The sequence below is a fragment of the Cervus canadensis genome, chromosome 5, assembly GCF_019320065.1.
Source record: "Cervus canadensis isolate Bull #8, Minnesota chromosome 5, ASM1932006v1, whole genome shotgun sequence".
Lineage (NCBI taxonomy): Eukaryota > Metazoa > Chordata > Mammalia > Artiodactyla > Cervidae > Cervus > Cervus canadensis.
The window spans coordinates 6,993,131-7,017,944 of NC_057390.1; the positions used below are offsets into that span (position 1 = coordinate 6,993,131).

The following is a 24,814-nucleotide window of genomic DNA, read 5'->3' on the forward strand; positions in this document are numbered from 1 at the left end:
CCGTGGGGCCAGCTGGGTGTCCACAGTGACGCAGCGCATCACCAGCACCTCTCTGAGAGTCCTGGAACGCCCCGGGCCACAGGCAGGCCATCTATTAATACCACTTCCTCTCCAGATCTGCCCCCTGGACTTCCCCCGTACACATTTTTCTTTGTTCTGTTGCTGGAAATTATGGAAACGAGGAGAACTGAAAATCGCAAAGATGGAGAGAGCCCTTTGAAGACAGTTTTGTGTGTGTTTGGGGATACCTTCACTGGGCATGACCTATGCTGACATAGACACTGCCTCCTGCTTTTTAGGGATAGTTCAGAGCTTCTTTGTATAACGTTCCTTATAGTGATTATCTATTTTTTTTTTTTTTAGGGTAGTCCAACTAATCAATTATATTTGCTTTTTAAAATTTTTTTTTGGAGTGTGGTTGCTTTATAGTGTCGTCTTAGTTTCTACTGTATAGCAAGCTGAATCAGCTATACGACATATATATATATGATTATCTTTCTTAAAGGTGAGAATCAAGGAATTTCCTCAAGTCCAGGAGGATCTCCAAAGATTGTCAGGTGTAGAGGATGACTCAAGAAAACACTGATTTAAATGACCAGTCACCTACCCCACGACCTTTGTTGTTGGTCAGTTGACATTGTTCCTAGTAATTATGGCAGCCTTTTCCTGTCAGTGTCCATCAGTGGAAATTAGAAACACAATAGGAGCAGGTAGAAACACCCAGCAGGGCAGTGGTTACGTATAAATATCCAGGAGGCAGAGTTAGTGCAAAAAGTTCCAAATGGCATATAGTTTAATACTTAAGTATCCTATATTAAAGAACACAAGTTTAAGTAAACGCTGGGAGATTGTGGAGGACAGGGCAGCCTGGTGTGCTGCTGTCCTGCTGTCCATGGGGTTGCCGAAGAGTCGAACATGACTGAGTGACTGATCAACAGCAACAAACAAATATACTTTATTAAAACAAAATGCCCTGAACCGATGGCCATTTATTCATTTTTGCCTGCACCTGCCTTTGTGGGATTGTAGTTCTCTGAACTGGAATTGAACCAGCACCTCCTAAAGTGGAAGTGCTAAATCTTAACCACTGAACCACCTGGGAAGTCCCTCTATGGCCATTTAAACGGTTCTGAATGGTTTGGAGTCATTACTGTCATTATTAAGGAAATTGTACACTCAGGTTTTAGTGAGTTGTGGTCCTGAGGTGTCTGTCACCTTAGCTGTGTTTTTGAGATTGTTCTGCTTTTTTATACACACCATATATATATGTTATATATATATATTCTCTGACATTTTGCTGGCAGCCCTCAATTCTTGCTGACACATGTCTACAAGCTTCTTAGAGTGCAAGGTCTATGCCCTCACCCAGAATCAGGTGTGAGATTGGTGTTCATGAAATGTTGGCTCAGCTGGACTGTGTGGCCCCCCGGCTGCTGTATCTATCTTGTCCTCAGCATCTATTCCCCCACTGAATTCCTGCATTTCCCCCTTCCCATGGTCTATCGCTCATCTCTGGAGGCACAGAAAACCAACTCACCAAACTTACAGAAATGGAACTTAAACTTAGCTAAGAGCCTAAGTAAAGCTGAATCTTTCTTTATAGTGGGTACATGAACTTATGTCTTCTATTTTGGTTTCTCAGTAGTTTTTTGTGTCTTGTTTGTGGATTTTACATTGATGTTGAAAGAAAGATGAAAGTGTTAGTCGCTCAGTTGTGTTTGACTCTTTGTGACCCCATGGACTCTTTATCCCAGGCTCCTCTGTCCATGGAATTCTCCAGGCAAGAATACTGAAGTGGGTTGCCATTTCCTTCTCCAGGGGATCTTAGCAACCCAGGGATCAAACCAAGGTCCTCCTGCATTGCAGGCAAATTCTTTACCATATGAGCCACCAGGGAAGCTATTTCTGGTTTGGTGACTTCTGTAGAGAATTGGTTCTAAAATGAAACTGAGAGAGTTGGAGCCTGCAGTGGGTCCCACGTCCAGCTGCTGGAGGCCTGGCAGATGAATGACTATACTTGGGAGTGCTGGTTGACCCTAAGCCTATAGAGCCTGCCACTGGCAAGAGGCAGATAGCAAGAGCATTTGCCTTGTATCAAAGACAGGACATCTTGAGACCTTTCAGAAGAGAAAGACAGCTGCCTGCACTGGTGGTCTCTGGTCATTTTCTGACACTCTCTGAGCAGCTTAACTGGTATTTCTCATGTGCTTGGAGGATGTCTGAAAATAGTGTTGTGTTTTAATTTAAATGCTGAACAAAATAAGAGTTATCATTAGGATTGTGAGGACAAGCTTGATATTCATCTGCATCTGTACTAATGATTCGCAGCCTTGTCACTGCTGACAGAGACTTCACGGTGGGATAGTCGGGACACTGGATAGTCGGGACAGGAGGAATAGATGAAACACAGGCACACCTTGGAGCTATTGCGGGTTTGGTTCCAGACCACCACCATAAAGCAAATACCCCAATAAAGTGAGTCCCATGAATTTTTTGGTTTCCCAATGCACATGAAATTATTTACACTATACTGTGGGCTTCCCCAATGATTCAGTGGTAAAGAATCTAGGAGATGCAGGAGATACAGGTTTGATCCCTAGATTGGGAAGATCCCCTGGAGAAGGAAATGGCAACTCACTCCAGTATTCTTACCTGGGAAATCGCATGGACAGAGGAGCCTGGCGGGCTACAGTCCATGGGGTCGCAAAAGAGTCAGACACAACTGAGCGACGGGGCATGTACTGTATTCCATTAAGTGTGCAGTGACATTAAATGTAAAAAACAATGTCCATAGCTTGTTTTAAAATACGTGATGGCTAAAATAGATGCCCAAACCATTACCATAGTACCATCAAAGATCCCTGATCATAGATCCCCTAACAAATATAATGATAATGAAAAAATGTGAATTTCTGAGAATTACCAAAATGCGACACAGAGACATAAAGCGAGCAAATGCTGTTGGGAAAATGGCAGCCAGAGACTTCCTTGATTTTTTAAAAAGTGCAATATCTGCAAAGTGCAATAAAGCAAAGTTCAGTAAAGTGAAGTATGCCTGCATTTGAGAGAATATTTTCTTGTATTTTCAGCTGACCATCATCATCTTCCAGGCATTTTAGTTCTAGGCAGCATCTGCCCCAGATGGTCTCAGGAGGACTGACATCCCCAGGGAGCAGGCAGCTCACACTTGAACAGAGCTCAGCAGAAAGCGAAGATCTCTGAAGTCCACAGAGCATTGCTTTTTACAGACGTATTTGCGCATACACATTCCTCTCTCATGGGTCATGTCGCTGGTAACGGCACACAGCCTTTTGCTAAACCCTGTCCCTCTCTTACAGGACTTCAGAAGGCAAATGGCTTGCTTCCACAATACTGAGGATTGAGAACATAAATACAAGAAATCTAAACTTTGCATACAATTGCACTGCAGTCAACCAGGGAGGCATCGACACCAAAAGCTTCCTCTTGCTGGTAGAAGGTGTGAGAAATTTTATTTTTGGAAGTCGGTGCAAACCTAGAATGCTGCAAACGAGAGGCCCGTCATAGCTCATCACTTTCTCACCTTACAAACCAGGAACCGAGCTCCTGAGAAGGGAAGGGTCTGACTTATCACAGGTGTTCAGTGGCAGAGCGGGTGCTCAGCCTTCGCTGCTGTCCTTTGTGAGCAATGAAAGCCTCAGGTCTATCTTTGCTCTGTCATGTTCCAATCTTATGCAGCAGCCAGGAGCCCGGAGCAGGGAGGTAGGTGGAGCTCAGATGCTGGTGGGCAAGGATCATGGGGGAGGTAGTCTGAACAGCTCCGCCACACTCTGGATAACCAGAGGGAAGTTTGCGGCTGGGCGGAGGATGCGGCCAGTGGTCCTGCCTCCACCCTAACTCAGCAGGGCCGTGGGCACAGGAGCCCTGGGCTAGTCCTTCATTCAACAAAGGCGAACTTAGGTTTCCCTCCTTTGGGCCAGTCCCTGGTCTTGGCAAGTGGACAGTTATTTGATGACTGATCACTGGACTCTTCAGGTGTTTCAGTACCTATCTGATGGAGTATTCCAGAATCACCCACCTTCATGTTGGGTATCCCTGGTAGCTCAGTCGGTAAGGAATCCACCTGCAATGCAGGAGACCTGCATTCGATCCCTAGGTTAGGAAGATCCCCTGAAGAAGGAAATGGCAATGTACTCCAATATTCTTGCCTAGTAAATCCATGGACAGAGGAGCTGGCAAGCTACAGTCCATGGAGTCACAAAGAGTGAGACACGAGTTAGCAACTAAACAACCACCAACACCAACTCCAACCTCCACCAAAACAGTCCAGCCCCAGGACATGAACTCAGGAGATGCTCAGAAGTGGCTGCTCAGACAGCGGTGCACTGTCCTAGGTCAGCACAAGGCTGTGCTATCTCTGCCATAAAAGTTTCTACCCTGACCTTATCTTCTTCTCCTGGGCTCACAGATACTACCTAGGGAATTTGGTCTTTGACGCCATCATTTTCCCTGGAGGAGTGCTTGGGCCAGCATGAAAGTATGTGCATTGTGTGATACAGTTACATTCTTCCTTTCAGAGATGCAGGAACCTCAGGGCCTATGTTTATCCAGAGTTAACTTATTAAGCAACATCATTTGCTTTTGTTGTTTAGTCGCTTAGTCGTGTCCGACTGTGACCCCATGGACTGTAGCCCGTCAGGCTCCTCTGTCCGTGGGATTCACCAAGCAGGAATACTGGAGAGGGTTGCCATTTCCTCCTCCAGGGGAATCTTCCTGACCCAGGGATGAAATTCACGTCTTCTGCACTGGCAGATGGGTTCTTTACCACTGAGCCACCAGGGAAGCCCGGTGTTTGCTTACTTACATCCTAATAGTTACTTTTACTGGAAAGATAATCCCTAAAACTGTGTCAAGATGACAAGAGCTTTGTGTATGTTTATAGTCTTTGACCCAGAAATCAATCCCACCACCATTAGAATGTACTCGAGGAAAATAATCAGAAACATAGGTAAGGGTTTATACATATATTCATTGCAACATTATGTATATTTATGAAAAATTGGAGTTGATCTAAATATTGGGATGGCATGAATTATAATTGTAAGATGTAGAGAAATGCTTATAATATAATGTCAAGCAATAAAGAGTGATCACCATGTGGTTCCAATTAAATGTTTTCAGGGAAAAAAGAAAATCTAGAAGGAAATGTACTAGTGTGTTGGTAGTGGCCATAGTCACACTGTGGAATGGTTATTAAAAATTATTCTATTGGGATTTCCCTGCTGGTCTAGTGATTGGGACTCCAAACTTCCAATGCAGGGGTGTGAGTTCGGTCCCTGGTTGGAGAACTAAGATTCCTCATGCTGTGTGGCCAAAAAATTTAAAAAAAAAAAAAATAAAGTGTGCAACTTTAAAAGTTTTGAACAGATTTATTTAAAAAATTATTCTGTCCTTTATACCTTTATGTGTCATGTTGTCCGTAATGAGCATAAATCTAGGAAAGGTAACTTTTTTTCTCAAAGGACATTTTCATATAAAAATATGCAAAAATTCTCAGAGCTGAGTGCCGGGTAATGTGTTCACTATTTATTTGTAGTATTTAACCCACCTTCAAAACAGCAGCCCTGTAAGTGAAGGAGAAAGTGTGCCTAGCCTCCTTGCTGTCCTGTGTGTACAGGTAAAACGCTAAGAGTTTAGGGCATCAGTGACTTTCTCCGGGACACAGAATAGGTGATGGGTCCAGGCTGGAGCCCACGTGCTCTCACCAGGGCACTCCGTCTGTCAAGGTGACCGGGGAGTAAGGGGTGGGGGAGGGGTGAATTGGAAGGTTGGGATTGACGTATACATACCGCTGTGTATCAGATGGATAACAAATAAGGATCTGCTGTATACCACAGGGCGCACTGCTCAGCATTCTGTGATGGTCTATGTGAGAAAAGATCTGAAGAAGTGTGCATTTATGTGTACACAGAGCAGATTCACTTTGCTGTGCACCTTAGCCTAGCATAACAGTGTCAGTCACCTGTGCTTCAGTTAAAATATAGTGAGCGCCCTTTGCAGAGACACGGGTGGGCCTAGACAGTCATACACAGTGAAGTCAGAAAGAGGAAAACGAACACCGCACATTCATATGTGTGTGCAATGTAGAAAAATGGTATGGATGATCCTGCCTGCAGAGCGGAAATAGAGACGCAAACGTAGAGAACACGCGTGTGGGTGCCAAGGGGGAAATGGGGCGGTGGGGTTGACACATGTAGACTCATAAGGTAGATCACCAATGAGAACATATTGCGTAGCACAGAGGACTCTGCTGAATGCTTTGCGGTGAGCTGAACGAGAAGGAAGTCCATACGGGAGGGGGTGTGTGTATATGTGTGGCCGATTCATTTTGCTGTATGGTAGAAACTAGCACCACATTATAAATCAGCAAAAATTAATTAAAAAATAAAATAAAAATTAATCTTCAAAGATCCCACACCCTGGCAATATGTTCCCAGCCCACAAACTGAGGTTTGCATGTGGGTCCTTCTGCATTTCACCCTGGTGTCTCAGCACCCTAGAAATCTGACTTCCTCGGGTAGGAACAGACTTTCAGTTCACATCTCTGAATAATACCCTTGTACACATTTCTGTGGAGCAGAAGGATCACCACAGGAGACTAAAGACAGGAGTTCAGAGTAACTGGATAGACAAGTTGACTTGTGTTAAAGGTTAAAAAAACTGACCACGGCAATGTGACAGTGAAAGACTCTAATGAAATCTCCCTGACTTATTTTTCCCATTTTCTTTTTCTTTCTAGAAGACATGGTTGACATCCCCGGCCACGTCTTCACTAGAGGAATGATCGTAGCTGTCGTGATCTCAGTGGTGGCTGTTTGCCTTGTGACCGTGGGTGTCATTTATAGAGTTGACTTGGTTCTATTTTATAGACATTTCATGGGAAGAGACGAAACCTTAACAGGTAACGAATTTCTTAATGCTGGGATCTTTTATAATTACAGTTTCATTAAGAAGCTATGTAAATACATATTAATCTTCACCTTATGTTGATTATATTGTTGAGTTAATGGCAGTAGAGGTTTTCCATAAGAAAAACTGATCTGATGAATCATCTGCTGTGGATGTTGTCTGTGCCACTTTTTCTTGTGCTTACTTGCCTGTTGCCAAAAATTATCCTCTAATCGTTTCATGCACGTATGCTGTGTCCTGTGAGGTGTTCTTGCCCAAGGACTGTGTGTCTGAACGTCATTGCTCACACACCATCTGGTGCCTTACACAAAGTGCACACTCAATTAAAGTCATTTAAACTGAGTTGAGTTGTATCATGGTTCATTATTTAAACCTGGCAAAGGAGGCTGCATGATGGACTTGCAAGAACCTTGAACTCCATACCACACGACCTGAGTTCCAGTCCCCTAGATCTGCTATTTTTTTATCTGCTCCTCCTATCTGGGGACTGTGGTTTCTCAGTTTTCGTAATTTTGGAGGTGATTAGAAGTCCTCAGAGTCTTCTGGCTCACCCACTGCAGCGCGTTGCATCCCGGGCCACCCACCACCCCACCCCCGCTCCCGGCACGCCCAGCTCCTCATGCTTGCTCTCCCCTGGAGAAGGAGATGGCAACCCACTCCAGTATCCTTGCCTGGAAAACCTCATGGACAGAGGAGCCTGGTGGACTGTAGTCCATGGGATCGCAGAGAGTCGGGCATGACTGAGTGACTAACACACTAATAGAAGTCCTCAAGATTCAAAATAGAGGGGCTTCCCTGGTGATCTAGTGGCTAAGACTCCACGTTCCCAATGCAGGGGCCCTAGGTTTGATCCCGGGTCTGGGAACTGGATTCCACATGCTGCAGCTAAAAAAGGAGATTCTGAATGTCACTACTAAAAAAAAAAATTCCACATGCCACAGTAAAGATTCCAAGTGCTGTAAATAAGGCCAGGGCAGCCAAATAAAGAGATAAATAATTTTTTTAATCCAAAATAGTTACCAAATTAGAAAGATATGTGTATAATCTATTGCACTTGCTTTTGTATCTGTGTGTGTGTGTAGCACATACATAGCTCAAAACACCAAAACTCTTAGCGATGATGCGTACATGTTCATCCGATGCCTGTTTCCCACCTCACTCCTATTGGTAGTATATTCAAATGAATATTAATCATATAGAATCATATTTCACTCCTATTTGAAAGACAGATCTTGCCATGCTCTACACCCTATTCTGAACTTTGTTTTACTGTATCTTGGATACCCTTCCATCTTAGTTTATAAAGCCTCTCATTTTTTTGGGTGGCACAATGTTTTATTTCTGTGGATTCGCCTTTGTTTATTGAGTCACCACTTGATGGACATTTGGGTTTCTTACAACCTTCCGTTATTGCAGAAGTGATGTAGTGGAGAAATTTGTATAGTTGTCATTCTGTTTGTATGCAGTGTAACTGAAGGAAAACTCCCTAAAGTAGAAGGACTAGAACTGTAGATGTGGATACAGTTGTTTTGATTACATGTGTGCGCTTAGTCACTCAATCGTGTCCAACTCTCTAGCCCCATGGACTGTAGCCCGCCAGGCTCCTCTGTCCATGGAATTTTCCAGGCAAGAATACTGGAGCCAGCTGTCATTTCCTACTCCAGGGGATCTTCCCAGGCCAGGAGTCAAACCTATGTCTCTTGCGTCTCCTGCGTTGACAGGTAGATTCATTTACCACCAAGTCACCCGGGAAGCCCAATGGAATCACTGGCTCTTACTTATACTGATAGATAGCTGTATTTCACAACAACCTAAGAGTTATTCAAGGGACCCACTTACTGATTAAATTCAGAGGTAGCTCTATTTCTGCCAACTTTTCTTACCTTTGATATGCATGTGAATTCTGCAATCTTTACCAAATGTTCAGTCTTTCATACATGCTCTATTCTGTAAAGCAGTTGCTCTAAACCAACAATAAGTTCTGATTTGAACTGCTGACCCAGGATGCAAGAGGCAGAACAGGAGAATCTTTTCCCAGAGACAGAAAGGGTTGTTTTGTGAGCCTGGACACTGCTGAAGATATTGGGCTGGGTCATTGAGCACAAGTGATACTCAACATAAAGAACATGGACCAAGAATGCTTTTACCCTATTCTTTTGAAATAAAGAAGCTGATAAATATTTAGCCTTCCACTCAGTAGCAAATTCATTCACCCCAATAATGTACCCAAGCATAAATCCAATTCCTCTAGCATCTAACCAAATGTCATGGGATAAGGTAGACTATTTTACAACTACTCCACCTTCTTCCTCTACTGACCCCAACTAACATCATATCCATGGAGATCTCTGCTTACTCTTTGACCAAGTTACTTTATTTGTTTGTTTGTTGTTTTGTTTACACTGACTCATAGCTGCTAATGTGTTATTTGTCAGCCTTTTCAAGTTGTTGCATGTGTCCACTCTGTCTTCTCAAATAGATTGGATGAAAGCAGAATAGAGGAATGAGTATTATTTTTCAGTGACCCAGTTAGTAGAATGGTCCTTATTGTTTGCTAACACAGTCCCCTTGAACACTGCTGAAATAGGATCAGATGTCATCAATGAAAACCTTTAATAGACCAGAAGCTTTTCTATTGCCATCTAAAGCATCATAGACCACATAGCATATGTTCCTATAGCATATGATTTCAATCATCTCCCATCACTTCTTTCCATTCTCCAGGGTAAATACTCAGCTTTATTTTTATTCTCACTTTCAGGGGGTTGTTTTGAGAGTAGATTCAGATGGCGGTAGAATTAAATGATATTAATAGCAGTAGAATAAGCCAAGGTAAGATTTGCTTCCCAATCCTGGAAAGAGGGCATCTTTGGGCTCCTTGACCTTCTATTTTCTTTAAATTCCCTTAGTGCCCTAACCTATAGTTTGCACTCCTTCCAGTTATGGCCTTTGGGGGCCTGGTCTAGGACTTGAACTCTTCATCTGTCTTCACAGGTCTCTGTGGCAAGATACCTTTTTGGTGTCAAGCAATGGGACTCTTAATGTACATGTGTAGGAAACATTTGCCAGTTGACTACTTGATTCCCATACAAAGTCTGAGTATGTTATTTTTTTGTTGGCCTATAATAATAATTGAGTGTATTCCTTGTTTGTTGACAGCTTCAAAAATCAGAGATAAAGAGTGATGCATGAAAAACATGGAACCAAAGGATACTTGAGGGACCTTAGGCATTACCTAGTTTAAACCTTCTTGTTATATTTTTTAATTTGTTTTCTATAAAAAATATTTTATTCTTTTATTTCATAGCTTCATCGAGGTATAATCAATATATGAAGAACTGCACAGATTTTTTTTTTATTGGAGTATAATTGCCTAACAGTGTGTTAGTTTCTGCCGTACCACGAAGTGAATCAGCTATATGTATACATATGTCCCGTCCCTCTTGGACCGCCCTCCACCAACTCGCCCCCCGCCCCCCGACATCCCACCCCGTAGGTCACCACAGAGCACCAAGCTGAGCTCCCCGTGCTATACACAGCCTCCCACTAGCTCTCTGTCTCACACATAGTAGAGTATGTAGTTTAATGTATGTGCTGCGTTGGGTTGATGTGTTTGAATGTGCGGATGCTATACTTAACTTTTCTTTTTCAGTGATTCCATCCCCACCTTCCAGGACTTTCACTCCATCTTTAGTTACATAAAGCCTTGTTTTCTCACTAATGCAAAGGGTCAACCTTATCTCCTAGATGGAAAAACATATGACGCCTTTGTGTCCTACCTGAAAGAATGTCAGCCTGAACACGGGGAGGAGCACGCGTTCGCTGTGGAGACTTTGCCCAGGGTGCTGGAGAAACATTTTGGGTATAAGTTATGCATATTTGAAAGAGATGTGGTTCCTGGAGGAGGTAAGAAAGGGAATACCAGATAGAAAACTAGTGGAAGGGGACTTTCCTGGCCGTCCAGTGGTTAAAACTCCTAGCTTCAAAAATACAGGAGGTGTGGGTTCAATCCCTGGTTGCGGAGCTAAGATCCCACATGCTGTGAGGTGTGGCCAGATAAGGAAATACTTATTTATTTTTTATAATTTATTAATTATATATATTAATTATAATATATTATATACTGATATAATTATATATAATAATTATATATAAATATATAAATATTATATAATTAATTATGTGTATTAATTAAAATATAAATATTAATATTATTAATTATAACTTTATAATTTATTAATAATAAATAAACACAGTACATCCAATTTTAAAAGAAGACATTTTAAAAAAATAAGGAAAATTAGTAGAAATGGTTTTTAAAAGATGCATGAGACAAGTGCTCAGGGCTGGTGCACTGGGAAGACCCAGAGGGATGGGATAGAGAGGGAGGCAGGAGGGGGGATCGGGATGGGGAACACATGTAAATCCATGGCTGATTCATATCAATGTATGGCAAAAACCACTACAATATTGTAAAGTAATGAGCCTCCAACTAATAAAAATAAATGGAAAAAATGCATTAAAAGAAAAATATTAATATCCAAGTAGGTAAATATACAGAAGATGTGATGAGGTAATTTACACAGGAAAAAACAACATGGTTCACAAACATGGAAAATGTTTAAACCTACTGGTATTTATAATAACATAAATCATTGTTGTTCAGTCACTAAAAAAAAAAAAAAGATGAATAGCTTACCTTATGAAATGCTCTCCTGTTTGCTTAGAAATGAAAGAAAAGTGAAAGTGAAAGTCACTTAGTCATGTCCAACTCTTTGCGACTCCATGGACAGTCCAGTCCATGGAATTCTCCAGGCCAGAATACTGGAGTGGGTAGCCGTTCCCCTGTAAACCAGAAATTATGAGCAACCTGCACTCCTTCCAAGTGTGGCCTCACGGGGGCCTGGTCCAGGACTTGAACTCTTCATCTTACTTCACAGTTCTCTGACTCTGGAGAAAGGGAGCAAGTGCTCTGTTTTCAGAACCAGGGCCAGAATTACTATCACAAAGCATTTAATAGACCAGACTAAGGACTTCCTTGGTGGCTCAGTGGTAAAGAATCTGCTGCCTGCCAGTCAGAAGATGCGGGTTCTATCTCTGGGTGGGGAAGATCCCCTTTAGGAGAAAATGGCAACCCACTCCAATATTCTTGCCTGGAGAATCCCATGGACAGAGGAGCCTGGTGGGTTACAGTCCATGGAGTCACAAATCTTTGAACATGACTGAGCACAGGATGAATCCCTCTTTTGATGGTATTTTGTGTGTAGCAAAACCAGTCCCTAATTTAATACGTGATTCTTTGGACTATAAACACAGGTTAATTCTTACCAAAAAATGTTTCTTCTTTATCGTGTTGACATTGTGAGAAAATTGAAGTAGAAGTTAGGAGTAATGGTAAAGGTTAAATAAAATGAGATTGATGGTTCATACTATATTTTGATTGTGAAATTCAATTTTTAAATTAATATATGAATACAAATGGCTATAACATGATACTGAAGTATATTACAGCTAAACTCAAAGAGATTTAGTAACACTTCCACATTTTCTCTGAAAGTCTTTCAGAGATTTGGAATCTGGTGTCAAATTATTCTAGATGCTAGTGCCTCACAAATGATGCAACACAAATGTCTGGATAATTACCATCACTCATTCATTCATTCAGCATTCACTGAGTACCATCCTTGTGCCCAACTCTAAGTTTGGGCATTTAGGATAGGGCAGTAAATAAGAAACAGTTGTGGGAACTTCCCTGGTGGTCCAGTGGTTAAGACTTTACCTTCCAATGCAGGCAGTGCAGATTCCATCCCTGGTTTGGGAGCTAAGATCCCATGCAGCCAAAATGCAAAGCATAAAACAGAACAATATTACAAGAAGTTCAATAAAGACTTTAAAAATGGTCCACATAAAAAAAAAAGTCTTAAAAAAAAAGTGTTTTTTCCCTCCTAGGTTGCAAATTAAGAAGGGAAAATGTTACAAATTAGAAAGAGAAAATATTTTTAAATAACAAATAACCTCTCTAAGGAATAATATACCAAATTGTCAGATGCATTGGGCACTATGATACTTTTGTGTGTCACTTCTTTGTATCCAAGAAGACATGCTGTCGCAAAGTATTTCTTCTTGACTTTGCATCCATTTTATTATTAATATATTTCCATTATTTTTTTGGAATCATTTAAAGAACAGGTTTCTTCTTCATTCTTAAATAAAAATAGGAGTGTTTGTATTGTTGTTCAGTTACTTCATGTCCATCTCTTTGGGACCCCATGAACTGCAGCATGCCAGGCTTCCCTGTCCTTCACTATCTCCCAGAGTTTGCTCAAACTCATGTCCAAATTCATGCCATCCAACCATCTCATCCTCTGTTGCCCCCTTTCTCCTCTTGCCCTCAATCTTTCCCAGCATCAGGGTCTTTTCCAATGAGTCGACTGAGTGGCCAAAGTATTTGGAGCTTCAGCTTCAGCATCAGTTCTTCCAGTGAACATTCAGGGTTGATTTCCTTCAGAACTGACTGGTTTGATCTCCTTGCTGTCCAGGGGACTCCCAAGAGTCTTCCCCAGCACCACGGTGTGAAAGCATCAATTCTTAATTAGTTTGGATTGGAAACTCAGTCTGAGAAGGGCTAGATCTGGAGCAGGGGTTGGCAGTCTGTCAACCACAGGGCAGGTCCAGTCTTTGAAACAGCCACACGCTTGTGCTCCAGTGCTGTCTATGGCTGCTTTTGAGCTACATCAGCAGAGCTGAGTAGCTGTGACGACGGCAATATAATCTGTAAGGCTAAAATATTTACCATTTGGCCCTTTACAGAAAAGGTCTTTCAACCTGTGGTCTAGAATAATGGCAGTGTTGTGTGTGTGTGTGTGTTTAAATATGTCAATTAGAATTTTAGCACGTTCTTCCATGCGTATAAAGAGGCAAGATGGTGTCATGGTTAGGAATAGACACTCTGGAACCAGACCACTTGGGTTCAGATTCCAGTTCTGCCATTTACCAGCTGTGTGACTCTGGGCAAGTTACTTAACCACTCTGTGCTTTGGTTTCCTCATCTGTAAAATGAGGGTGAGTATAGTACTTTCTTCAATGGATCATTGTGCTGATTAAAGGAGTTCATATACGTAACATGCTTAGAAGAAGGTATGGCACAGACTTGGAAAAAGAAATAACAACCCACTGCATTGTTCTTGCCTGGGAAATCCCATGGACAGAGGAGCCTGGTGGGCTACATTCCATGGGGTCTCAGAGCCAGATGTTGCTGAGCACACACACATACCAGGCACAGAGTAAGGCCAAGTGGGTATTCATTATTACCTTTGTGCAGTTGATTGCTTCTTTTAATAGGCATATGGACTTCCCTGGCAGTCCAGTGGTTAAGATTCCTAGCTTCCAATGCAGGGGGTGTGATTTCTATCCCTGGGCAGGGAACTAAGATACCACATGCCACACAGCCAAAAAAAAAAAAATTAGTTAAAAAAATAGGCATATAAAACTGAGAATGACTTGCCTTAAAATTTATTAGTGAAGTTGAGTTCAATAATGCAAAATAAGACTGTGCAACATGATTTTTATCTCATGTCCACCCTTTTGGTTTTCTTAAATTAACCTGCCACCTCTTGTATTTTCAGCTGTTGTTGATGAAATCCATTCATTGATAGAGAAAAGCCGAAGGCTGATCATCGTTCTCAGTAAAAGTTATATGTCTAGTGAAGTCAGGTATGAGCTTGAAAGTGGACTCCATGAAGCACTGGTGGAAAGGAAAATTAAAATCATCTTAATTGAATTTACGCCTATCGGAGACTTCAGATTTTTGCCTCAATCACTGAAGCTTTTGAAATCCCACAGAGTTCTGAAGTGGAAGGCAGATAAGTCTCTGTCTTATAACTCAAGATTCTGGAAGAATCTTCTTTATCTGATGCCTGCAAAAGCAGTCAAACCCTGCAGAGATGAGTCAGAAGTCTTGCCTGTTCTTTTGAAGTCCTAATCTTCAGAAAAGCTGAGCGGAAGAAAGAGCTCTTGGCAGTCTGAGGACTGAGTGTCTGAGCCTGTGGATAACAGAGGGCATTATTCAAATATTTAACTCTACTCTGGGAATGTCTTACTCACAGACTGAAGATGAACTTGGCATTTAGGTTGCCGGGGATAAGCCTAAACATTCCTCTATGGCCGTGGACTTCCACTGTGTGTGTACTTAGTTGCTTAGTCTTGTCTGGCTCTTTGCGACCCCATGGACTATAGCCCACCAGGCTCCTCTGTCCATGGGGATTCTCTAGGCAAGGATATGGAGTAGGGTGCCATGCCCTCCTCCAGGGGATCTTCCCAACCCAGGGATCGAACCCAGGTCTCCCACATTGCTTGCATATTGTTTACTGTCTGAACCATCAGGGAAGCCCAAGAATACTGGAGTGGGTATCCTATCCCTTCTCCAGGGCAACTTCCCAACCCAGGAATCAAAGCAGGTTCTCCTCTATTGCAGGCGGATTCTTTACCAACTGAGACACCAGGGAAGTCCCTGGGCTCCCAGAAGACTGGGGAACTCAACAGAAATGTGTCTCCTGCTTCTCCTTCTGTAACTGGATGCAGGCAGTCTGCTCAGTCACATATTCAACAACTGTGAGGTCAGTTGTTGTTCAGTTGCTCATTCGTGTCCAGTTCTTTGCAACCCCATGGACTGTAGCCACTAGGCCTCCCTGTGTTTCACTATCTCCTGGAGTTTGCTCAAACTCATGTCCATTGAATCAATGATGCTGTCCAACCATCTCATCTTCTGATGTGAGGCTGGACACGGTGCAAATAACTTATGCCTTAAAATAAGGGCATGTTTTAAGAGCTTTTTAATGCTAAAAGTTGAGCTAAAGGATTTTAAGTTTACCCTGTGGTATTGTCTATGAGCCAGTGGGTGACACAGGAACCGGAATGGTGTCTCCAAGTTCTTGCAAGAGCTCAGCTCAGTTCAGTTCAGTCCAGTCGCTCAGTCGTGTCCGATTCTTTGCGACCCCATGAATCGCAGCACGCTAGGCCTCCCTGTCCATCACCAACTCCCGGAGTTTACTCAAACACATGTCCATCGAGTCGGTGATGCCATCCAGCCATCTCATCCTCTGGCATCCCCTTCTCCTCCTGCCCCCAATCCCTCCCAGCATCAGGGTCTTTGCCAATGAGTCAACTCTTCACATGAGGTGGCCAAAGTACTGGAGTTTCAGCTCCAGCGTCAGTCCTTCCAATGAACACCCAGGACTGATCTCCTTCAGGATGCACTGGTTGGATCTCCCTGCAGTCCAAGGGACTCTCAAGAGTCTTCTCCAACACCACAGTTCAAAAGCATCAGTTCTTCGGTGCTCAGCTTTCTTCACAGCCCAGCTCTCACATCCATACATGACCACTGGAAAAACCACAGCCTTACCTCTAAACACCTCAGTGCCTGGGATTTGATGGGGGTGGGGCTGCAGGGCTATGTGCAGGGCAGGGTGTGAGGTATGAGCTATTGAAACAGTGTTTCAACCTCAGGGCATCCTTAATTGTCCTTGCTACCCTTGCAAGTCTACAGTTCTTGAAATTCCACTAAGATGCTACAGAGGGCTTGCTTAATTAGACCTATTAGTGGAAACTTCTTAAAAGGAAATGAGAACAACCTTTTATGCCAGACACAAATCATTTTCTGGGTTTTTTAAAAAACAGTCTCAGACATTTAATGATTTTAAATGTTTAGACATGGGATAGGGGCCAGATCAAATTAGTTATTCAGCAGCCAAAAAATTGATGGTTACTTGCTCGATTTTTTTTTAACCTTTTATTTTATATTGGGATATAGCTGGTTAACAATGTTGTGATAGATTCAGGTGGACCGCAAAAGGACTCAGCTATACATACACACGTATCCATTCTCCCCGAAACTCACCTCCCATCCAGGCTAACATAACACATAATGTTACATAACATTGAGCAGAGTTTACTGTGCTATCCAGTAGGACCTTGTTGGTTATGCATTTTAAATATACTTGCTCAATTTTTAAAAGGTTACAAATCTAAAATGCCCCTCAGCTCAGCAGTAAAATAAATCAGCCTGCCAATTTACTTGATCCCTGGCAGGATCGAACCTGCCAGGGAGACACAGGTTCTGTCCCTGGGTTGAGAAGATACCCCGGAGAAAGAAATGGCAACCCACTCCAGAATTCTTGCTGGGAAATCCCACGAACAGAGGAGTCCAGTGGGCTGCATTCCATGGGGTCTCAAAGAGACCAGACTGAGCACACACGCAGAGACATCGGATGAAGGGACATGCACGGGAGTGTGCAGCCAAGACCCTTGAACTGGATCCTGGGTTTACCATGACCGTGACCTCTGGCATCTCCTCTAACTCACCTGTGATGAGTTTTCCTCATCAGTAAAATTAGAATTTATAAGAGTTGTACAGGGGGACTAAATGAATCAGTATAAACGAAGCACTTCCATCAGTTACTGGCACGGAATGAACACTCTGTAAGTGTTGGCGCTGCCACTTTTGTTATTACTAGTTGTTGCTTTTCAGTTGCTACATCATGCTTGACTCTCTGGGACCCCATGGACTGCAGCTTGCCAGGCTTCCCTGTCCTTCACTGTCTCCCCGAGTTTGCTCAAATTCAGGTCCATTGAGTCAGTGACTTGAGGATATTCGTTTATTCAGAGAAGCATAGAGGAGAAGCATATCCTTAGGGCAGAGGATATTTCTTCACTGGACATGTGCAACTTTCAATGTCTAAAGACATATATCTGTCTCCTTAAAGCAAACCGAGTACTCTGGGCCTTCCTGATGGCCTTAGTGGTAATGGCTGGACCTGAAAATCGGTGAGAGAGTGAGAGCTACCAGCCTTACAGAGAAAGGAAAGAGCTGGGTAAGCCTGGAAGCCTAGTTAGGATATATGGGTGCAGTATGACTGTTCCAAAAAAATTTAAAGCAGATACTGTTTGAAACAGCTGTGGTACCACTGTATATAAAATAGATAATCAACTAGGACCTACAGTACAGTCCGGGAAACTATTCGATATCCTGTAATGACCTATGTGGGAGAAGAATCCGGAAAAGAATGGATATATGGATATGGATACATGAATCACTTTGCTGTACATCTGAAACTAACACAACATCGTAAATCAATGATGCTCCAACATAAAACAAAAAATTTACAAAATAAAAAGCAACTTAAATAATAGAACAGCTGTGGCAGATACTACTGAAAATCAAAAATAAGATTTTCAGTATAAGAAAGTGATCTAACTTTTGTAGCACTTACAACTTTCCATGCCAGTTGTATGGTCAAAAAAGTAAGAGGATTTAATTACTAAGAAGATTTATATGTGAAAATATATGGTCATGAGAAATTTTATTCCTGTCATCATTGTCTCTAACACATAGAATGATTTGCTTTTTTGTTATGTTTCTTTAAATACATTAAATGGATTTTGTAGTAAATGTGTTAAATGTATACATTAAATATGTGCTTTAAAATACATTAACGAATCATTGATGTTGTGCTTTTATTTTTGAAAAATCTCAGCATCTTTTTCACTTATTTTAAAATTTCAGGGACTTCTCTGGTGGTCCAGTGGTTAGGACTTTGCCTTGCAACGCAAGGAGTTTGAATTTCATTCCTGATCAGGGAGTTAAGATCCCATGTATCTCTCAGCCAAAAAGTCAAACATAAAACAGAAACAATATTGTAACAAAGTCAATAAAGACTTTAAAAACATGTCAACCCCTCATTCTCAATGTGGATTCCCACCTCTTTGATAAGATATGGGTCATTCACAATGAATGCTTACATCTATCTTTTTTTATGTCAAATTACTTTGTACCTACCTTCTTAGTTTCACCTTCCATCCAGGAGCCAAAAATGAACTTACTGTCACAAGGCCACACAATGCCCAGCAGAAATATCAGGTTATTCACATGCCAGTTAACTCATGTGCATATTTTAAAATGTAAGTGCAAACATTTCCAACCAGGACCAGTAAGTAACTGGCTGATAAAATAATGTCACTCTCTTTTATGACTTCATATGTCCTTACATGTGGAGTCCATCTCGGAAAATCAGAGACGAGTCAGCCATCTAAGATGTACAAAGAAGCACTCCATGTGTGTCCATTATGTGCTGGAAGCATTTACTAAATTATTCTGACACTTTCTTAGAGCAGGTAGTGGTTTAATCACTAAGTCGTGTCCAACTCATTGCGATCCCATGGACTGTGGCCCACCAGGCTCCTCTGCCCATGGGATTCTTCAGGCAAGAATACTGGAGTGGGTTGCCATTTCTTTCTCCACTTTGCCATTTCCTTCTCCACTCTTAGAGCAGAGAGAGACCTTATTACCCAATATTCTAAAGCCTGGAACCTGAGACATGACCAATCCAGGGACCAATCCTGAGCATATAGGTAGCTAGTGTGACAGGCTGGAGCAGAGAGGGTACCGTCCCCTCTCTTTGGAATCACCTGTTGCACAGTGAGACTTGAGGGAAGCTGTGGGCACTTCTTGGGGAGATACATTGTACCAGAGGGTCTAGACAGTCTTGCAGAGAGGAAGCAAGGCTGCTTAGGACTGGCTCATGCTATGCCTGCTAAGTCACTTCAGTTGTGTCTGACTCTGTGACCACGGGGACTGCAGCCTGCCAGGCTTCTACGTCCATAGGATTCTCCACGCAAGAGTACTGGAGTGGGTTGCCATTTTCCTCTCCAGGGGGTCTTCCCAAGTTATGGCTCAGAGGAGGCAAAAGAGTACAAGGGTTCTTCTAGGCTACTATGGTAAGGATGGAGGGCAATAACACCCATGTTCTCCACAGGATGGGAATGTACACTCGACCATGGTACCTGCTAAGATACAGGGAGTCAGACCCCTGACAGGTACCAGGAGCGCATCCAATACGGATGCTAGCGGTTGACCAGCTGGCTCCAGAGGACTGTCAGCCAGGCATAGAGAGGGTGAGCTCCCTGCAGCCATCATCAGCCTGCTCGTCTGAACGAGACACCGGCACAATCGAGTTGGATCACAGCTCTAAATGCTCAGGGGAAGCAGCTCATCGCATCACCCCGGTATGAGTGCAGCTCTGAGGGAGGAGACCTGAGCTTTGGGGGGGATCAGCTTCCTGAGCAGAAGCTACTCTGAGAAATGGGAGCCTCGCAGGGCTCTTCAGAGAGTGGCCAAACCACAGCTCCGACAGGAAACGGGCTGTGTGTGCTATAGGCAGGACGCAGGGTCCCTCCAGCCCCACCTCCAGACCACAGTGATAGTGATCACAAGCTGGGCTGGGAGTGCCGAGACCAACACTGTGTATCTGCGAGAGACTTGTGAAAACAAGCTTTTGTCTCTTTGCAGCCTACTTTGTGGTTGCCCATACCGTCCAGGGGACACATGATACCCCAATTACACAATAGCCACAACTTGGTGTGCAAGTTTAATAATTAATGGTGAGAACCTGGAGAGGCTTTCATATAGAGTGAAGTAAGTCAGAAAGAGAAAAACAAGTATTGTATATTTACACACATATGTGGATCTAGAAAGATGGTACAGACGAACCTATATGCAAAGCAGCAACAGAGAACAAGTGTACGATTCCAAGAGGAAGAGATGGGATGGGCTGGGAGACTGGGATTGACAGGTATACATTACTGATACTACGTGTAAAATAGATAACTGATTACTGTATAGCACAGGGAACCCTATTCAATGCTCTGTGGTGACCTAACCAGGGAGGAAATCCCAAAAGATGGGATATACCTGTATGTAATACTGAATCATTTTGTTGTACAGTAGAAAGTAATGGCATTGTACAGTAACTATACTCCAGTAAATAATAATAATACTTAGTGGTTAACATATTAAAATCAACTTTCAAATTGGGTTTCAGGAATCCCAGGGTTCATGAGAGGTGTCTGAGTGAATATCCAGGCAATGGGATGGCGTGAGGAGGGCACACAGGTGTGTTGGACTCCGCACCTCTCCCCACCTCCCACTCCCTCCAACATGTCAACCAGACCAGCACTGCTTTTACGCATCTTTATGTTGAGATTTCATGTGACAATTTTATTTGGCAAAATTAAACATGTCTGAAGAGGCCATGTTTTAGATGTAATGAATGCAATCAACCCTTTCTAGCTAAACAGAAATGATTATAGAATTGTGTAGAAAGGGAAAGAAATAGACTCTAGGCTAATCTTCCAAGGATATCTTCCAAAGTGTTAAGTGCTAGTCACTAAGTTGTGTCTGACTCTTTCTGACCCCAAAGACTGCAGCACAACAGCCTCTCCTATCCTTCACTATCTCCCAGAGTTTGCTCAAATTCATGTCCATTGAGTCAGTGGTGTTATCTAACCATCTCATCCTCTGCTGCCCCCTTCTTATGTCTTCAGTCTTTCCCAGAATCAGGGTCTTTTTCAATGAAAAACATATAGCATTATATGGCTCAGCCACACATAGTATTTACCTGGTCACAATGTTGTCAATATTCAACATTTAACTAAAATTATGGTATATTATTTGGAGGTGGAAAGGGAGGGAAAATGTGTTTGTGGTAGTGGTGGGTTTGGGGGTTAAAGCACAACTTTCATTGTTAGGAAGCCAACAGATTATATATACTGCTTTGTTCAAAGTCAAAGTTCTTAGAAAGGCAGGCTATGCTTGGCTTACTCATTAATCCCTGATCCATTTGCTGCAGTGTTTGCAGGCTCTGGATCCCCAATTCTAATGGAAACTCTTCAATCCCGCTTGACTTCTCTGCTATAGCCCACAGTAGCCACCTCTCTTTTCCTCTGAAACTTCACTTGGTTTTGTGAGATTCCCTCCTTGTTTTAATGTGTGAACATGTGCACGCTCAGTCCCTCAGTCATGTCCAACCCTTTGTGACTCCATGGACTGTAGCCTGCCAGGTTCCTCTGTCCATAGGATTTCCCAGGCAAGAATACTGGGTTGCCATTTCCTCCTCCAGAGGATCTTTCCTACCCAGGAATTGAACCCGTGTCTTCTGAATCTCCTGCAATGGTGATTATAGTCTCCCTCATCTTACTGAGACCAGTCAGCATGCCTGTGTCTTTTTTCCAGCCATATTCAGTGGTATATGTTTAACTAGGGGATAGAGTTAGTATTTTTCAAGCTAATGCAATCAAATAGAGTGTTAAGTGAACCAAGGGTATAGGCAAGTGACTGATAATGCTGAATGATGGTAAAACTTAAATTGGAAAATGCAGAAATGGCAGGTATCATATTGGTAAGACCAACAAAGATTCATGTGTGACCACATAATGTCACAAATGAATCCAAATTGGAGTGTTTCAGGGAATAAGCTGATAGGAGGAGACTTTCAGGGTGGAGGGTGCTTGAGATGGAAATCACAGAGGCACGCCAATTACTAGTAACAGCAGGTGTAGGAATAAATGCCTGAGGTAAGTGTGGAGGACAGGACATTTAGAAGAAAGGCAGTTGAAGAACTGAGAGATCAGGGTGTTTCTTGGATCATCTAAGTGAATATGAAAATGACCAAGAATCAAAACAGGGAATGTTCTGGTGAGTATAACAATAAGTGGGGGGCTAAACTCTTCAGGGAATGTGAAACTGAGAGGACCCCTGGGGAGCATTCCCAGGGACAGAACCCCATGTCCCCCACCTCTTGTCTATAGGAGAGATTTAGCTGCCTAGGCTTTCCTTCAGTTCCAAAGAGCAAATTTAATCCAAGTGAGAAAATGTAAAAACAAAGGAAAGCAATAAAGCAAGATGAAGCACTAACAGTTTAGCCATAAATCTAAGTCAAGGACCTTTAGTTCCTCCTCAAGGGCTGTAGATAAGATTTCTTCTCCTGTCAAGCCCTCTTCAAACTCAGTTTGAGCTGTCAAACTCACTTTAGGAATCGCCTACCTGAATCACTTTAGACTCAACTCCAAGGTCTGCGTCAGGATCTCTGAAGCTTCACAAAGACAGCTCCCACATCCCAACTCACTTGAATCTAGTTCAGTTCAACAGGCATTGAATACAGGCCACAGACAACCCTTACATTTGGCCTTTCCCTTCCAATCTAGACATACCTCTTCCCAGGTCATTTTTTTTTTTTCTCATTTATTTTTATTAGTTGGAGGCTAATTACTTTACAATATTGTAGTGGTTTTTGCCATACATTGACCTGAATCAGCCATGGATTTACATGTATTTCCCATCCTGATCCCCCCTCCCACCTCCCTCTCCATCCCATCCCTCTGGGTCTTCCCAGTGCACCAGCCCTGAGCACTTGTCTCATGCATCCAACCTGGGCCAGTGATCTGTTTCACCCTTGATAGTATACTTGTTTCAATGCTGTTCTCTCAGAACATCCCACCCTCACCTTCTCCCACAGAGTCCAAAAGTCTCTTCTGTACATCTGTGTCTCTTTTTCTGTTTTGCATATAGGGTTACCATTACCACCTTTTCAAATTTCATATATATGCGTTAGTATACTGTATTGGTCTTTATCTTTCTGGCTTACTTCACTCTGGATAATGGGCTCCAGTTTCATCCATCTCATTAGAACTGAATCAAATGAATTCTTTTTAGTGGCTGAGTAATATTCCATGGTGTATATGTACCACACCTTCCTTATCCATTCATCTGCTGATGGGCATCTAGGTTGCTTCCATGTCCTGGCTATTATAAACAGTGCTGCGATGAACATTGGGGTGCACGTGTCTCTTTCAGATCTGGTTTCCTCAGTGTGTATGCCCAGAAGTGGGATTGCTGGGTCATATGGCAGTTCTATTTCCAGTTTTTTAAGAAATCTCCACACTGTTTTCCATAGCGGCTGTACTAGTTTGCATTCCCACCAACAGTGTAAGAGGGTTCCCTTTTCTCCACACCCTCTCCAGCATTTATTGCTTGTAGACTTTTGGATAGCAGCCATTCTGACTGGCGTGTAATGGTACCTCATTGTGGTTTTGATTTGCATTTCTCTGATAATGAGTGATGTTGAGCATCTTTTCATGTGTTTGTTAGCCATCTGTATGTCTTCTTTGGAGAAATGTCTGTTTAGTTCTTTGGCCCATTTTTTGATTGGGTCATTTATTTTTCTGGAATTGAGCTGCAGGAGTTGCTTGTATATTTTTGAGATTAATCCTTTGTCTGTTGCTTCATTTGCTATTATTTTCTCCCATTCTGAGGGCTGTCTTTTCACCTTGCTTATAGTTTCCTTTGTTGTGCAAAAGCTTTTAAGTTTCATTAGGTCCCATTTGTGTATTTTTGCTTTTATTTCCAATATTCTGGGAGGTGGGTCACAGAGGATCCTGCTGTGATTTATGTAGGAGAATGTTTTGCCTATGTTCTCCTCTAGGAGTTTTATAGTTTCTGGTCTTACATTTAGATCTTTAATCCATTTTGAGTTTATTTTTGTGTGTGGTGTTAGAAGGTGCTCTAGTTTCATTCTTTTACAAGCGGTTGACCAGTTTTCCCAGCACCACATGTTTATTGCCGTGTTGCTCCCTCATGACGCTGTGAGCCTGGAGCTTCATGTGCCTGGAATATCGTTCATCTGCTCCCTATGACCTGTCTGGAAACAGGCCTGGAAGAAACCTCATTTTCTCTTGGAATTCTAGGTAGATTTGTGACCTGGGACGGATATGTTTTGGGGTTCATTCCTAGTTGTAACAACTCACTCCCTTTTTTCTCCTCCATCTCAGGCAAACACTCATTTTGCTTTCATCCCAAAGTGAACGTAGTCTTCTTTTGCATTTTACATCACCCTCTAGATAAATGTAGAAACAGCCCTGGAGCACTCAGATGCTCGATGAATAGCCTTATCTTGAGGAAGGATGGTTTCTAGGGTTAACCAAGAAGCTTAATCAAGACTCTTTCTGACCAGGAAGCTCTCAGAGAGTCCTCAGGTTC

General features: G+C 42.6%; 1 protein-coding gene across 2 annotated transcripts in view; it reads left to right on the forward strand.

The window, feature by feature from the left end:
• The window catches only part of IL18R1 (interleukin 18 receptor 1), a 34,620-nt gene extending 19,374 nt beyond the window's left edge, over positions 1 to 15,246 (forward strand). For both annotated transcript variants that reach the window (XM_043468041.1, XM_043468042.1), the window contains 4 exons: positions 3,339 to 3,478; positions 6,779 to 6,940; positions 10,696 to 10,854; positions 14,574 to 15,246. In XM_043468041.1, coding sequence (XP_043323976.1) covers positions 3,339 to 3,478; positions 6,779 to 6,940; positions 10,696 to 10,854; positions 14,574 to 14,929 — 817 coding nt within the window. In that variant the 3' untranslated portion in view covers positions 14,930 to 15,246. The remainder of the gene's footprint in view (positions 1 to 3,338; positions 3,479 to 6,778; positions 6,941 to 10,695; positions 10,855 to 14,573) is intronic.
• The last annotated feature ends 9,568 nt before the right edge of the window (positions 15,247 to 24,814 follow it).